The sequence below is a fragment of the Diabrotica virgifera genome, chromosome 5 (assembly GCF_917563875.1).
Source record: "Diabrotica virgifera virgifera chromosome 5, PGI_DIABVI_V3a".
NCBI lineage: Eukaryota > Metazoa > Arthropoda > Insecta > Coleoptera > Chrysomelidae > Diabrotica > Diabrotica virgifera.
In genome coordinates, this window is record NC_065447.1 from 237315453 (window position 1) to 237333661 (window position 18209).

Below are 18209 nucleotides of genomic sequence, written 5' to 3' on the forward strand. Positions count from 1 at the left end.
CTGATATACGATTGGTACGAAATAACGAAGTAATCAGAGTAATCAAAGTAACGATTTGCCTCTCTGTATAGTAATCGTTACTTTCGGTATTCGTAAGTAACGAGTACTTTGTAACGAATATACTTTTTCAACATCCCTAACCCCTAGGGCAAAAGCACAAATCGGCACAATATCACTTTTTTTGACATGTTAGCTATGTGTATGCCAAATTTTATGTCAATCCCAAAGATTCTTTAAAATTTGGAGGTCTAAATGAGATAAAATGTCGCGTTTCAGCAACTGACAAGAGATGGCAAATGGTGACACTTCATGTCAGTTATGAAAAGAAAATAACTTTTTATATTTTAATGCATTTATTATCTATATTTAGGTATCTATACATTTTTAATAATATGACAAAGGTTATTTTTTGTACAGTCCGCTTCTGTAAAGTCCAGAATAAGCATTAACTCCTCCGTTAGAATATCCAGAATATCCAGAATAACCTAAGCTGCCGAGTCCGGAACATCCAGAGCAACCTAAGTTGACAAGTCCGGAACATCCAGAGCAACCTAAGTTGCCAAGTCCGGAATATCCAGAGTAACCTACGTTGTAGGGGCCGTAATATCCAGAGTAACCTAAGTTACCAAGTCCGGAAAATCCAGAGTAACCTATGTTACCAAGTCCGGAAAATCCAGAGTAACCTAAGCTGCCAAGTCCGGAATATCCAGAGTTGTAGGAACTTCCGGAATATTTAGAGTAACCACCAAGTCCGGAAAAGCCGGAGTAACCTAAACTGCCAAGTCCGGATAATCCAGAGTAACCTAAATTGCCAAGTCCGGAAAAGCCGGAGTAACCTAAATTGCCAAGTCCGGAATATCCAGAGTAACCTAAGTTGCCAAGTCCGGAATATCCAGAGTAACCCAAATTTCCAAGTCCGGAATATCCATAGTAATCTGCGTTGTAGGGGCCGTAATATCCAGAGTATCCTAAGTTACCGAGTCCGGAAAATCCAGAGTAATCTAAGTTGCCAAGTCCGGACAATCCAGAGTAACCTAAGTTGCCAAGTCCTGACAATCCAGAGTAACCCAAGCTGCCAAGTCCGGAATATCCAGAGTTGTAGGAACTTCCGGAATATTTAGAGTAAGCACCAAGTCCGGAAAAGCCGGAATAACCTAAGTTGCCAAGTCCGGACAATCCAGAGTAACCTAAATTGCCAAGTCCGGAAAAGCCAGAGTAACCTGTATTGCCAAGTCCGGAATATCCAGAGTAACCTAAGTTGCCAAGTCCGGAATATCCAGAGTAACCCAAATTTCCAAGTCCGGTATAATCATAGTAATCTGCGTTGTAGGGGCCGTAATATCCAGAGTAACCTAAGTTACCAAGTCTGGAAAATCCAGAGTATCCTAAGTTGCCAAATCCGGACAATCCAGAGTAATCTAAGTTACCAAGTCCAGACAATCCAGAGTAACCCAAGTTGCCAAGTCCGGAATATCCGGAGTTGTAGGAACTTCCGGAATATTTAGAGTAACCACCCAGTCCGGAAAAACCGGAGTAACCTAAGTTGCCAAGTCCGGAATATCCAGAGTAACCCAAGTTGCCAAGTCCTGAAAATCCAGAGTAACCTAAGTTACCAAGTCCGGAGTATCCAGAGTAACCTAAGTTGCCAAGTCCGGACAATCCAGAGTATCCTAAGTTGCCAAGTCCGGACAATCCAGAATAACCTAAGTTGCCAAGTCCGGAAAAGCCGGAATAACCTAAGCTGCCAAGTCCGGAACATCCAGAGCAACCCAAGTTGCCAAGTCCGGACCAACCAGAGTAACCCAAGTTGCCAAGTCCGGAATATTTAGAGTTGTAGGAACTTCCGGAATATTTAGAGTAACCACCAGAAGATCCATAGCTGTTTACCAACAAAGCACGAGGATTAGGGACAGCCGAGGCCCAAGCGAAGAGGGCGACAAGAAGAACTACCTAAAATTAAAACAATAACTAAAAATTAAGTTCTGTCAATAATATTGTTAAAAATGTTAATAAGACACATCGATGAAAATGTGATCCTTAAGGTGATACAGTAGCGATCAACAGGTAGCCAAAACGCGTTGCAAGATTGCTGCTGTAATTTTGAATATTTTTTCGAGATATTTGGCAGACGTATTTGTAATATAATAAAGAATGGCGGTACAGAGCCCAATTTGAAAAATATGTTAATATGTGGAAATTACTCTGTAACTAAATACAATATTAAAAAAAACGAGCCTGTACCGCCATTAAGAAGAACAAAAAAATACACTTTCTTCAAATAAACTTTTTTATCAGATGCCTAGATTTTGTGTCATTTTGAAACTACTAGTGAAATAAAAAGTTCCAATTCAAAATTAGCCATTCACCATCCATGGTCAATATCTCGAAAAATAACGGTTATATTGGGGATTTCTAATGTCGATAATAAAAGTTGCACTATTTTTTTTTTCTATTAAACATTTTGATCTAAGATTTTCCAGAAAACTTCTTTGTACTCTCTATTTTAACATAAACGTGATTAAAAGGCTAAATTTTAAAATTTCCACACTCAACTTTTGCGATTAAACTTTGCAATGCACAAATCCGCAACCTTTTCTTTTGAAAAATTCATAACATTTATCAGAATACGAATTAAAGCTTAAAGCAGGTACCGTTCTCTTCAGAAATGTTAGAGCTATATAGTGTAAAAATTTCAAAAAAAATATTAAAATTAAACAGAGTTGTAGCGAAGTAAATGCAAAAAAAACGTGATTTCTTTTTTTTTATTTTTAGGTTAAAATTGCGATTTTGACGTTTCCACACATTAAATTCAATATGATATTCATTTTCGTTTTCAGCACTTTCAAAAATATAAAGTAAGAATAAAATTAGCCATTCACCTCTCCGTGGTCTGTACCTGGACGCTCGCCTACATATATATTTTGAATTCTATCTTTTATATTAATTTTGGGACATACAGTTCCAAAACAATATGTCATCCGTGTCTATAATTTCCTTGATGAAATAAAGATTAATTAAACAAAGAATCTTCTGAAACGAAATCGGAGCTACTGTGACGGCCGTTTTGTAAAAAAAATATTAACAACATTTTTTAACATTTTTAAGCAAAGATTGTTTAAATTATACAGCTGTCAAATGAGAATTTTTGTATTTAGAACGTTAAAAGGTAGTTTTATTTTGTATGTAGTTTTATTTTGTTATATTGTTATAATAGGTCTGGATCCCGCGTATGAAAAAAAAGTTGATTAATAGCAAGCTGAAAATTTGTTAATAGCTTAAGGGTGCCTAGTCGGATAAACTTTGATATATGGGAACACTGGAACAGGGGCAGTTTTAATTGTGGAACAGGTTAAATTTTGGAACGGTCAGACCACGAAAACGGCACATTTATTTTGTCCGACATAATAGACTTAAACTCTCCAAACAGATATTAAACTCTCATGCAAAAATCAGACTGCTATTTATCACCTGTCATAATTCCTGTCATTTGACATATTCTACATGTTCCACTCATTAAAACGCCCATTTGGTGATAAATAGCAGTCTGATTTTTGCATGAGAGTTTAATCTCTGTTCGGAGAGTTTAAGTCTGTTCTGTCGGACAAAATACATGTGCCGTTTTCGTGGTCTGACCGTTCCAAATTTTTAACTTGTTCCACAATCAAAACTTCCCCTGTTCCAGTGTTCCAATATATCAAATTTTGTCCGACTAGACACCCTTAAGCTATTAACAAATTTTCAGCTTGCTATTAATCAACTTTTTTTTCATACGCGGGATCCAGACCTATAAATAAATTAATTTATTATAATAAAACTAAAACATATTTGGCATTGAGTAATCCATTAGTTAAGCGGCTATACTCGAATTACTTCGGATTAAAAAAAATGAAGCATGAAATAAAAATGTATACCATTTTTATTAAGTTGCAATGCGAAGGCAAAACTGTCTTATTTTTCACTTAGAACAGAGAGCGCAAACCAGCACCCTAAATCGACGATTTTCGACTCTAATTGGAGTCATCATCAGAGAGGCGTAGTTTTGCTGCTCTCTGCCTCAAGTGACGAAACTCCGAGAGCTTATACCCTAACAACACAAAACATTCCAGGAATGTACTATCACAGTTCTATTAATGTTTGAATGTACTGGACATTCAAGGAACATTCGGTGAATATCTGATTAAGTTATTCGTGGAATGTTACCACAAGACATTCTATGAACTTACTACCAATGTCCTATATTTTAAGAGAGGCCATTTACTATTCAATTTGCATTCATTTTCAAATTTGCTGCGCGTGTATATGTATTTAGGCAATCCAAACCACGTGACTTCTGGTTCTGGTTGGCATGGCATACGGGTTACAGAGGTTATGTTTGTAATATCATTTCATTTCATCATTTCACTGTTTATCGTCATATTTTGGATTCATTTGGATTTCGTTTGCTGTATTTTGTGAACTTTATAAACTTTACCACACTGCAAAGTGATTATTTAAGGAAATTATTATTGGAGACACCAGATGTTTGGAGAAAGGTAGGGCAAACAACTTTTATCAATGTTCATTTTTCTCTGATATTTATCAATATTGATGAATTTTGCAAGCAATAACATTATTTCTTTTATTGTTTTAGATATTTATTGAAGCTGAAAATAATTGGGGATTTAGATCCATATACAATTCAGTCAGAATTGGATTTTACCATAAAGTGCATTCCACCAAATTACTATTATAGATAATTATAGATGAAAGCATACAAAAGCCTTCAGGCACATACATATTTTACAGCTGGATTTGTTTTTAAAGTTGGAAGTCACAAGCAACAACTTCGTAAGTACCTACAAGAATATTAAGGAAATCCAGCTCCTGGATATACTACTGGGCAAACTAGAAGATTGAAGAGGACAAAGCCTTTTGAACTAGTTTGAGTGATAGTGAAAAGCAGAGCATAATGCTTGTGTGCATGTGTATGTTAGAATAGTGCGGTTAGAAAAGCAGAGCATAGTGCTTGTGTGCCTGTTAGATTAGATAAGAGACGCTATGGGTAAGCTCTTCATTTTAAGGAACAGTAGTAATTTAGATTAAATTAAAATTGCTCATTGGTCAGAATTATGACCAGATTGTAATTCTAATGAACAATTCAATACAATGAATCGTCATCGTAGTGATGATTATGGAAAAAAATATATGACAAGATTTTGTGCAATAAAAATGTTTATATTTATCAAGGATGCATTATTTGGTTTGGCTACATATGCAGTCGGAAAAATGAAAGAATACTCATGAATGAACATATAAAACACGCTGTATTTTCCTGTCACTGTGTCACAAAGAAAAATTGTCCAGTGTAAGTAACAATAATTATTACATGCACTTGTGCTGACCAGTTTTTTGTGTGACACGGTGACAGGAAAATACAGCGTGTTTTATATGTTCGTTCATGGGTATTCTTTCATTTTCCTACTGTACTTCTGGTATATCGTCAGTGATGTGACAATACCTCCTATCTGCTTTTTCATGAATTTTGTAGGAGATGAAAAACTTGTTTGGGCCACCTCGTGTTTTCATATATTTTTTTATTTGTTTTGTAGTAAATTCAACTATCTATTTACTACAAAACAAGTCAAAACTTACGTATGAAAACAGGAGGTGACCGTAAAAAATGTTTTTCGTCTCCTGCAAAACTCATGAAAAAACATATAGGAGGTATTGTCACATCACTGACGATATATTTCAGAGAATGTCTAAAAAATATACTTTGAATGTCCTAAGAACATTCATGGAATGTTTCAACAAGACATTCAGTCTAAACAATATACTGTGAATGTTCAAAGAACATTCGTAGACATTCATGGAATGTTCCAACAAGACATTCAAGGAATGTTTAAAATGCTGACACAGCACTTTCCTGGGACTTTCCAGGGACGTTCGTGTGCTTTTGGGGACATTCCAGGAATGTTTTCAATGTCCTGTGTGTATCTTCTAGGAACATTCCTGGAATGTTTTGTGTTATTAGGGTACCCGTATTGCAACTGACGTTTATGGAGTAGGTGTCTAACGATATCTGGCAACTGAAAGCTATTTATTTTAATGCGAAGTAAATAACCCAAACAACCATAATTCAACTTTTAAGTATTTACTAATAAAGAACTGGACGAAAGTGTCACATCAGCTTTTTTGAAACAATTAAGTTTTATTATAGTTTGAGAATAGTTAGATTTTTAGATGATAATATTTGCATAAAAAAGTAAGTGATCTGCTTAATATCGATATTCCAACCATCATCTAAAAATTGTACTTGAGTACTTGAGACACTTATATGAAATGTGAATACCGAAATAGGATAGGATGAATTGGTTTATCGAATTTAATTTTAAGTAAAATATTTGTATATTTTTTAAACTCGATAGATCCAATGGACATTTCGAAGATCGGTAGGATCATCACTTTTGGGAATATCCCAATTGACAACGCAATATACGCCGATACCGTCTACAACGAGCGACGAATCAGAGATGCCAGATTGGGGTACTTTCTCCCATTTTAAGGGTAATTTGAAAGTGCCTGGGAAAATAAGGTTGAATTGGTTGGTGAATTTTTCGGGAAGAAAATTGAGCAAACTCTAGTGCAATATAAATGTAACATTATAACCTATTGAGTATTTGCTTTTGATTAAAATAAACCGAAAATCGGTTTTTGGAACAACCGGGTTTTTTGATCGGTTATAACCGCCAGGTTAAACCGTAAGTAAAGAAAACTGGTATAACCGAAAACCGGTTTTTTGTTCAACAACCCCCATCCCTAGCCTAAATTCCAATTTCAATCTTGTAAAGTAATACAAAAATCATAGTTATGCTGTTGTATCATTTTTTCTGGTTAGTATTGCGACCGTAAATGTCTAATTAACAATTTAATTGTTGCTATAAAATTTAATCTACTACCTACAAAAAGATTTAATGTCCCTTAAATTATTTACCTAATTATTGATAAATAATACTTACTTCCCTAAAATTGTAATTGAACATTAAAGATTTTGTTGGGAAATCACGGATTTTCCGAAAAAAAAATTCGTCGAAGGAAATCGGAAAAAATATCTCTGTGCAGAATTAAATTACGGTGAATTTTTATTCGGTTGTGTTTGGTTTAAAGTTAAAAGCTTCTGATACACCGCAATAATTGAAAAAAAAACAAGATTTGAAATAGCATACTTTCTAAGGCCTTTGCATACCGATCTTTTACTAATATATACAATCTTAAGATCCGATTTTATCAATAAAATAACAGGTAAATAACTTTGCCTTGTTTTTTCTTGCAAAATTTGACAATAAATTGATGGATTCGACCGTTACTTGATGGAAGTTCGTTTTTCTAACAATAAAACACTGAAAACGTTTGTTTTCTATACTTCCACAAAATTTATTACAACTATGTGACTACAGCTGTGTCGGCAGAGTGCCTTTCTCAAGTGATTTAGATTACTATGGGTTTGTCTTTTTAAAGTCTTTAACTGAAGGGGTTGAGGAGTGGGGAGCTGTTTGTCTCGAGTTGGTCATTCAGAATTATATCTCAATTTTTCAATTTATTAATTTCCATCTTCTTCTTCAAATGCAAATCCACTAATGGATGTTGGCGATCACATTTTCCATTAACTCTCTGTTTCTTGCAATGTGTATCAGAGATTGTATGTCGTTAATCCCTGTCCATTGCCTTATGTTTCGGAGCCAGGACATTTTCTTGCGTCCTATTCTTCTCCTGCCTTCAATTTTACCCTGGATTATAAGTTGAAGGAACTGGTATTTTTCATTTCGCATGATGTGACCCAAATACGCCGTTTTTCTTTTCTTGATGTTTTCGAAAAGCTGACGTTCTTGGTTGATTCTTTTAAGGACATCCACATTTGTGACTTTCGCTGTCCATGGTATCTTTAGGATACGGCGATAAAGCCACATTTCGAAGGCTTCTAATCTGTTTATATCCCTCGTTTTGAGTGTCCAGCCCTCTATGTCATATAGCAGCACCGACCACACGTAGCATTTAGTAAACCTTAGTCTCAGTGTAAGGTCGAACTCTGAGCAGGTCAGTACCTTCCTGAATTTTACGTAAGCCTGTCGAGCTTGCTCAATGCGACATTTTACTTCCCTGTCCGATGCCCAGTCTTCAAAAAGCCACGTTCCTAGGTATTTGAATTTGCTCACTCTCTCAATGGACTTAGTATTCAGTGTTATGGTGGAGTTTTCAAATGCATCCAAGTTTCTGGAGATGATCATGAATTTGGTTTTTTTGGTATTAATCTCTAGTCCCATTCGCTTACTGTATTCTCCGATTATAGTGACAAGTTGTTGAAGATCTGCTATGTTGTCGCAAATTAAGACAGTATCATCAGCATATCGTATGTTGTTGATCAATACTCCATTCACTTTGATTCCCATCTCTGCATCTTCCAAAGACTCCTGAAATATGGCTTCCGAACAAATGTTAAATAAAAGAGGGGAAAGCACACATCCCTGCCGAACACCCCTTCTTATATGTATGGATTTGGATATAGAATTGTCTATTTTTAATTGTGCTGCCTGATACCAGTACAGATGCATCTTATGTCTTTTTGGTCTATATCAAGCTTCTTGAGGATCTGCATTAACTTGTGATGTTGGACACGATCAAACGCTTTCTCGTAGTCTAAAAAGCACAGGAATACGTCCTTCCTCTGATCGTAACAATTTTGGACCAACACCTGTGTTGCTACTATTGCTTCTCTTGTTCCCAAACCTTGCCTAAACCCAAACTGAGAATCACTGATGTCCCATTCACATTTTTTGTATAATCTTTGATGTAGTATTTTTAAGAATATTTTTAAAGTGTGACTCATTAGGCTAATGAGTCTGCGATCCTCACATCTTTTTGCATTGTTTTTTTTGGGTAGGGGAATAAATGTAGAGAGCAACCACTGCTGAGGATAGCAACCAGTTTCATAAATAAAATTAAATATTTTATGTAGTGCTGAAATTCCCCTTTCATCTAGTAGTTTGAGTATTTCTGAAGGGATTTCATCAGGTTTAGGTGCCTTATTGTTTTTTGAACATAATATTGCGTTTCCTATTTCCTCTTTAGTGATTGAAGGGCCAGTCAGCTGGTCGTCTGTATAAACTTCACTCATGGGTCTTTCGTCATGAAAGAGCTCCTGGATATAGTTTTCCCATATATGAATTTTCTCTTTTTCGCCTAGCACTACCTGGTTATCCTGGTTAATTTTCATAGATTATAATAAAGATAGTTTAAGGCCTTTATTTTGAATATGCAGAATTTGAAACTGTTCTATAAAGAATGATTACGATCTAGAAGGTGAAGTGCGTATGTTAAAGTGTCTGTTTTTTTTATCGTTGAAAGCCCTTTTGTGTTCTGTTATCCGTTTGTCGAAGGTTCTGCCAGTTTGACCGATGTAAATTTTCAGACAGTTACCACAAGTTAGTTTGTAAACACCACTCTAGATGTTTTCTCTTTCGGCTCTTATTGTTCTTAATATATTTTCTTAAGTTGTTGTTAGTTCTGAAAGCTGGTGTTATTCCTTTCTTTTTTATGTATCTGGCTATTTTTGTTGTTATCTTGCCAGTATATGTGATAGAGCAGAAGGTACTGGGTTCTTTCTGTGGTGGTTGATAGACTAAATTCTGGTCTTTCTTATGGAGTAAGGACAAACAATTAATAAAATTTTAAACCAAAAACTACATAAGAAAGCCCTGAGATTAGTCCATCCACCACCACAAAAAGAACCCAGTACCTTCTGCTCTATGACATATACTGGCAAGATAACAACAAAAATAGCCAGATATATGAAAAAGAAAGGAATAACGCCAGCTTTCAGAACTAACAACAACTTAAGCAAATATATTAAGAACAATAAGAGCCGAAAGAGAAAACAACTACAGAGTGGTGTTTACAAACTAATTTGTGGTGACTGTCCGAAAACTTACATCGGCCAAACTGGCAGAACCTTTGACAAACAGATAGCAGAACAGAAAAGGGCTTTTAACCATAGAAAAACAAACACTTCAACTTACGCACTTCACCTTCTAGATCATAATCATTCTTTTAATGAACAGTTTCAAATTCTGCAAATTCAAAATAAAGGCCTTAAACTATCTTTATTAGAATCTATGTTAATTAATAAATTGAAAAATACAGATATAATTCTGAATGACCAACTCGAGACAAACAGCTCCCCACTCCTCAACCTCTTCAGTTAAAGACTTTAAAAAGATAAACCCATAGTAATCTAAATCACTTGAGAAAGGCACTCTGTCGAAACAGCTGTGGTCACATAGTTGTAATAAATTTTGTGGAAGTATAGAAAACGAACGTTTTTAGTGTTTTATTGTTAGAAATTTGACAATATTATGTCCATGACGCCAATATTGAATTTTTAAAACAGCTCACATACATGCACACATGTTACTGATAGTAGAAGATCCGATATTAGGTCGATCTGCACCGATCTGATTAATGGATAAACATTATTGGATATGTAATTTAGTATGTTAAAAACTATAAAAAAAAAGTAGTGCCCGATCTAATTTTGTTCTGACCATAATTAATTCTATCTGTCTATAATCGAGGTTCCTACATCCTCTGCCGCTTCTCGCATTTCGGCCTCAATCTTTTTCTGTCCATCCATTCGTCTTCTTTTATGGCTCTATCTCTCAGGATGTGCCATACATTTTCTTCCCAGCTAACTGAAGGCCTTCCCCCTCTTCTTCTTTGTTGTGTAATTTAAAGCTTTCTTTAGCCATCTATCTTCATTCATTCGTTTCACGTGACCATACCACACTAGTTGTCTCGTTTCAATTATATCTACATTGGAATATACAGTATTATTTTTGTCCTCCTTCTAATATCTTCATTCCTGATGGGATCTTTTTTGGATATACCACACGCTCTCCTTAGATAATCCATTTCTACTACTTCTATCCTTTTTCTATATTTTTTCGTGATCTGCCAAACTTCTACCCCATAAGTCATAATAGGCTCTACTAAGGTACGATAGATTGTCAATTTCGTTTTTTATCTTATATGTTTAGACCATAGTAGAGAGCTTAGAATGTTTACCGCCTCTTTGCTCTGCTGCGTTCTGTTTTCGATGTCTCTTTTGGTAATGCCTTCTTTAGATATTATAGATCCGAGGTATTTATATTCTTTACATGTTTTTGTGGTTCTAATTTCTAAATCTGGATCTTCTTCATCATCCCCTATTTTAAGATACTCTGTTTTTGACATATTCATATCGAGGCCCCATTTTTCATATTCTTTCTTTAGTTTTCTAAACATGTAGTCCATGTCTTCCTCATCATTCGCTACGACTACTTGATCATCTGAGAAAAGCTAAGTTGTTAGACATTTACCACCGCCTATGTCTATTCCCATTCCGGATACTTGTTTCCTCCACTGCTCTAGCGATGATTGAATATATATTTTAAATAAAGTCGGAGACAGACAACATCCTTGTTTAAGCCCCTTTGTTATTGGAAATGATTCAGATATAAAGTTTCCTTCTTTAACGACACTTCTGGCACTTTTGTATATATTTGCGATAGCATCCACATACTCTCTACTAAGACCTACTTTCGTCAATGTTTGAATCAGTTTTTTCAAAGGTACCCTATCGTATGCCTTCTCTAAATCTACAAACGATAGGTGAGTAGATAGATTTTTTGCCTTCCGTTTTTCTATTACCTGCTGCAGAACGAATATATTATCAGTGCACGATCTTCCTGCACGAAATCCACTTTGTTCTTCCCTGTCTTCGTATTATGATTCTATTCTTTCTTTTATTAGTCGACCGCACAACCTCCCTACTGAGCTGGTAAAGTTATCCCTCTATAATTAGAGCAAATGCGTTTATCCCCTTTCTTGTAAATAGAGCTGATTCATCCAATACATTCCAATCATCAGGGATATTTTGTCCTTTTAAGCATTTATTAAATAGTTGAACCAACATCTCATGTAATATGTTTGGTCCGTACTTTACCAACTCAATTGGGATGTCTCCAGGTCCTGCTGCTTTACCGTTTTTAGATCTTTTGAGGGCCTCGCTTAACTCTCCGGTTGTTATCTCAACTATTTGTGTATATTCAGATTAATTAATAATTATTAAAAAATGACTTTTTTTATAAATTAAAAAACTTTGACCCGGGCAGATACTATTTTAGATTTTTTGGATCATTTTAAACAAAAAAAGTCTTTTGTAATTTTTTAAAGTTGATCATTTTCGAGTTATAAACAATTCAAAACTGAAAAAAAAACGAAAGATGACTGTTTTCAAGGGTCAAAAACACAAGTAAAAAAATATTAATTGTATAATCATCAAGCACCTAAATTTAAGTACAAATCTTCTTCTATCAGGTACCGATAAGAATTGTTGTCACGTTTTATTCTAAAATATATTTTTTTAATTGTTAATGAAGAAGGTTCCTTATGGGAAGACGGGCGACTAGCTGCACTAACAACTAAACAAAAATGTTTGCAAATAAAGTAAGTTCAAAATACTTGTCAAGAATTTATAGAATCAGGTTTGAACTTGAATTTAGGTACTTAGTAATTTCAAAAGTGATATTTTCTACTTATGTTTTTGAGCCTTGAAAATCGTCATCTTTCATTCTTTTTTCAGTTTTAAATTGTTTATAACTCGAAACCGATCAACTTAGAGAAAAATTACCAAAGACCTTTTTTTGTTTAGAATGATCCAAAAAATCTATAATAATAACTGCCCGAGCCGAAAACTATTTTAAAATTAAAAAAAAAAGTAATTTAACTACTCTATGTCATATTATGTATCAGTTTTTAGTTTGTGAAAACTGTCATTATAGATAGCAGTGCGTGAAGGGTTTAAAGTGTGCGTTAAGTAACAATGTATTTTAAATGGGATTTACTTTTTCGCACACTTTCAATGGGTTATTTGGCACATTTTCATATAATCAAATATCCTTAACTTTCGCGTTGTCATGGTGATGACAATATGAGCAATGATTTACAACAAAATTATTGGCAGTTTTGTGGTTCGAAAATAGTTAGGATTTTTAAATGTCAAAGTTCTAAAAATTGTAGAATAGAAATCAATTCCAGTGACGAAGAGTTACAGTTTTTTTTATTTGTTTATCGAAGAGTAGATAAAATATTGTATGAAACTGTGCGTGAAGTACTTTTTGCGAACTTACGCGATGTATAGCACTCGCTCCATTGTCGCTCGTGCTCTAAATATCGCGTGCGTTCGCAAGAAGCATACTTCACGAACTGTTTCATAAATAACTATTCTTAATTATTATTTAATTATAGTCAGAACAAAAATAGAACTTATTTTGATCCCTTATTTTTATTAATTGTTTACATACTAAATTACATATCCAATAATTTTAGACCGGTGCAGTTTGACCTTACATCGTATCTTAGACTATGAGGACGACAGCCAGAGAGAGAACATACGGAAAAGGATACCGCTTTTGCTTTTAACAAAGTGTGTCTCCCTCTGTCGCGGGTGTTTGGAACCAAAGACATCCATAGAAAGTTAAGTTCAAGATATATAAAACAATCACAAGACCAATTAGTCCTGTCGTCAGGGGGGGTACAACGGCCTCTTTAATTCAGATGGACTTACCCAAAATTTTTTTATGTATTTTGACCCGTAGAACACGAATTTTTTGGGTTGATCCGGATGTCGAAACAGTTGATCCGGATGTCGATAAGTTTGTTATAAACAAAGAACTTGAGGAATTACATAACAACGACTTTTTGCAAACATTTTTTTTTGTATTTTTGGGTGATTCTCAGCAAAAAATGGTCTAACGAGTTTTTTCGTAGAATGCATAGTTTTAGAGATAAACGCGGTTGAACTTTCAAAAAATCGAAAAAGTGCAATTTTTGAACCCGAATAACTTTTGATTAAAAAATTAAATAGCAATTCTGCTTACTTCATTTGAAAGTTCGAGTCAAATTCTATCGGTTTTGTTTATTTGCATTGCTAAAAATTAAGTTTTTATTTGTTAAACAAAGCCATAAACCCATAGTGTTTCCCGTGCCCAATGCATGCGTTTTAATGTACGTAATCTACGTAGAAATTGTATGTATGCGCGCCTACTCGTTCGATTTCAAATGGGAAATGCATTGAAAACATCATTCAATCACTACGTGTTTATAGCTTTGTTTAACAATAATAAAATTAATTTTTAGCAGTGAAAGTAATCAAAAACGATAGAATTTGACTTGAACTTTCAAATGCGGTAAGCAGAATTGCTATTTTATTTTTCAGTCAAAAGTTATTCGGGTTCAAAAATTGCAACTTTTCGATTTTTTGAAAGTTCAACCGCGTTTATGTCGAAAACTATGCATCCTACGAAAAAACTTGGAAAAACATTTTTTGCTTAGAATGGCCCAAAAAATACAAAACAATATTTTGTTTTGCGAAAAATCGCTGTTATGTGATTCCTCAAGTTCTTTGTCTATAACAATCTTATCGACATCCGGATCAATTGTTACCCAAAAAAATCGTGTTCTACGGGTAAAAATACATAAAAAAAACTTGGGTAAGTCCATCTGAATTAAGGAGGCCGTTGTATTCCCACTGGCGATAGGACTAAATAGCAATATGGCATAGAAATATGGATCATGACAGAAAAACAATATTTATTGAAATGATGAAAGGATGAAATATTTATTGCTTTTGAAAGAAATATATTGAGAAGCATATTGGGGCCCATCTATGACAATGGTATGTGGAGAATAATGTTCAACTACCAGTTATATCAATATTACAAAACTATACAGCAAATTATGAAAAAATCAAGTATTATGCTGTGAAGGTCACCTTATAAGAATGGATAGTAACAGATGGATTAACTTGCATAAACCTTCAAGATGAAGTAGCAGGATGAAAATATCTGGATAAAATAGTTGGCAGAAGAGATAAAAATCTTAAATAGTGAAAAATACAGGTTAAGCCAATGTATTAAACACTGGGTGAATATCATTGCTCAGATGCTATGTATTTTCTACTTTATTATACGGAGTAGAGGCCTGGACACTTTCCGAGGCTCCTTTGAGAAAACTCGAGGCATTTGAGATGTGGTGTTACAGGCGCATTTTGAAAATTTCGTGGGTGGATCGTGTGACTTATGTTGAGGTTCTACGTAGAATAGGCAAGGAATGCGAGATTATTAACACAATCAAAGAGCGCAAACTAGAATATCTTGGCCATGTTATAAAGAATGAACATAGATATGGCTTGTTGCAACTCATTCTTCAAGACAAGGTATTTTAAAGGGAGGACCAGGGAGAAGAAGAATATCTTGGCTTCAAAACCTGAGAAAGTGGTTTAATACATCGACAACCGGACTATTCAGAATAGCAGCAAGCAAAGTTAGGATAGCCATGCTGATCGCCAATATCCGGAATGGATAGGCACCTTAAGAAGAAGAAGAATATCATTGCTATGCAATTGATTGACTAGCAAATACCAATAAGAATGGTTTACAAGGTAACTGCACATATATCAATTTGGTTGCCAAAAATAATAAAGAAAAAAATTAATTCTAAGATCCAAATAAATATCAAATAAAATAAAAAATTAGAATAAATAATTAAATATATATTGAATAGTTACTTACAAATTTGAACATAGTGGTAATATGTTTCTTTGATTCTGGATTAATCGAATGACAAAAGACTTGATAACTTCACCTTTTATAGTACCTAACCCAGCCCTGGTTTTATTGCTTATTAAATACTAAATCACGTATTTTTTATTTCCGAATTGTTCAAAAATAATTAAAATCTATATTGTTTTACAAATAATAAATAATGTAGGATTTATTTAATTAGCAGTTAAAAATAATTCCCTTGTAATTTGCTACAATTAATTAATTTGTTGGTTAAATTATGTGGTACTAAAAGAAGACATTTAAGGTTTTCCTCGTGAAATATTTAATTTTCATTTAGTTAACAATGTAGGCGCAAAATTCCGAGCCAATGCATCCTGAGAAAACTAATAAGTATTTTTGAAAAATTTAAACGCAGAATGAAAGATTGCGTTATTTCCGAGGGCCAAAAGTCCCTGAAACTTATATATTGTTTATTTTATAAGTTACAGGGGTGAAACATAAAGAGAAAATTTAGAGTCATTTTTAGTTTTAAATATCTCATTCAAACGAAACTTTTTGTTTATTCTAAGGGACTTTCGGCCCTCGGTAATAATGTAATCTTTAATTCTTCGTTTAAATTTTTCAAAATATTTATTAGGTTTCTCAGGATTCGAATAAAACCAATAAATAAGGGAATGTCAACAATACACATAGTCACTCAATCTATTAAGAAATGTTACGAACATAATATCGACTTACTCATCCTTTTCATACATTTCAAGCAATGACAAGCTTTGACAGATTATAAGACTTGACCTAATAGAAGACATGCAAAATCTAGATATATCAATGAAACCTATAAAGCTTTCGAAAATGACAATGGAATGATCGAAGGCAGAAATAATAACAGATGACGGCATCTCCAAAAATATAGAAATAGCAACTGGAGTACGACAGGGTTCACTCTCTATCAACGTCACTATTTTAATATGAAGGAACAATAGAAGGAGCAACATGAACTGAAGAAATAAAAGTTACAAATTATAACATCGACATCGCAACTTGTTACGTACGTTGATGACATAGTATTGATTGGCAGAAACCTAAACAGTTTAAAGGAAGAATTTGCCAGGTTTTGTTAGAAAGCACATCCAAGAGGGGTTTGGCAATAAATAAAAATAAAACAAAATACCTAATACGCTCAAAAAAAAATACAGTTAATGTGACAAGGTTAAATATTGGCGAAGCGAGTTTGAAAAGGTAGAACACTTTAAATATCTTGGGGTCTCCCATCCATCCAATGGCACTACAGCCCAAATCGAGCCTTGGCCTCCTTCAATAAGCTCCTCCTGGATCTCAGTTAACGAAACTAATGATAGAAGCATTGTAATAAATTAACTAAACCTGGCAGGAAACATAACCTACTGGAAATATAAAAACTTTCTGAGTTAGAGGATAGACTTAAAGATAAAAAGCTTACTCAGAATATTAAACTGAAAATTTAGGCAAGCCGCACACCAAAGAAACATGAAACGAAAAACATGGAATATGAAACGTGAAACATGTTTCATGAAAATAAAACACTGCTAAACAAATCTCAAAGTACGGCTACCAATGAAACGAGTGTGATTCATGCTCATGACACATTTTTATTTTTGGAGAGTTTCATAAATGGCCGGACGTATATTTGTTTTGTAGTGTTTTATTTCCATGAAACGTAATTTACGTTTCATGTTTCTTTGATGTGCGGCCTGCCTAAGAGAGCAGCAAATAGATCAGTAATCACATATGGCGCTGAAGTAATGTGCTTTACTCAGAAAGATGGAGAAAGATTGAGAATCCTAGAGAGAAAAATAATTCGGAGAATAGCAGGCCCACCACTAAACACAGGTAATAATGAGTTTAGAAAACTGATGAACTACTAAGTAAGAACACTTTTGAAAGGAGAAGACTTACTTACTTTCCATGTCCGGAACGCCAACAACTTTAAATTCTGTATTTCCAATGGTTGGCCACATAGATGGTCCTGTCATTTGCTATAATTAAGTCTCCTTCTGTGCACGTCTCTCTCATCTCTGTGCATGATAGTAGATGCCGGCTTGTCTGAACCGCGCCACAGACGCATGTATCGTTCTCCTGGTATCCCCATTTTTTCAGGTTACTAGCACAACGTGAAACGCCGGTTCTTAGTCTGTTTAGCGCTTTCCAAGTCGGATACGGTAAATTGTGTCCAGCAAGCATTTCCTCTGAGGGAGGAAAATATGTCGCGGTAGCTGACGCTTACCATAGGTGTATTCGGCGCGTCTCTGGCGCTTCGGGGATGGATCTTGATGTTTTCAGGAAGCTTTTCCGAGATCTTAGTCTGCTTGGCTGAGTTTGGTGGTCATATAAGGAGTGTCTTCAGTCCGTCTCCTGCTTTTTTGAGCTTCCTCCTGATAGGTGGTGGAGCAATCCCAGCTATGAGGTATAAGTCTTCGATAGGTGTCGGTTTCAGGCAACCATATATTATACGAACCGTTTCATTTAGAGCCACATCGACGTTCTTTGCGTGAGCAGAGTTTGCCCATACTGGTGCTCCAAACTCCGCGGCCG

At 34.8% G+C, this 18209-nt stretch overlaps 1 protein-coding gene across 9 annotated transcripts; it reads right to left on the reverse strand.

Annotated features, from left to right (window-relative positions):
• Window positions 1–334: 334 nt before the first annotated feature.
• LOC114332373 (PPE family protein PPE34-like) lies at window positions 335–15780 on the reverse strand. Of its 9 annotated transcripts, none has more exons than XM_050650910.1 (3): window positions 15645–15780; window positions 1254–1950; window positions 335–968 (listed from the first exon to the last, which is right to left on the reverse strand). In XM_050650910.1, the coding sequence occupies exons 1-3, from the start codon at window positions 15654–15656 to the stop codon at window positions 403–405; spliced, it is 1275 nt and encodes a 424-aa protein (XP_050506867.1). In that variant the 5' UTR covers window positions 15657–15780; the 3' UTR covers window positions 335–402. The 9 variants fall into 9 exon arrangements, with proteins under 9 accessions (XP_050506867.1, XP_050506864.1, XP_050506869.1 ...); XM_050650907.1 differs by having other exon boundaries at window positions 335–1034; XM_050650912.1 differs by having other exon boundaries at window positions 335–869; window positions 1188–1950.
• Window positions 15781–18209: the final 2429 nt, after the last annotated feature.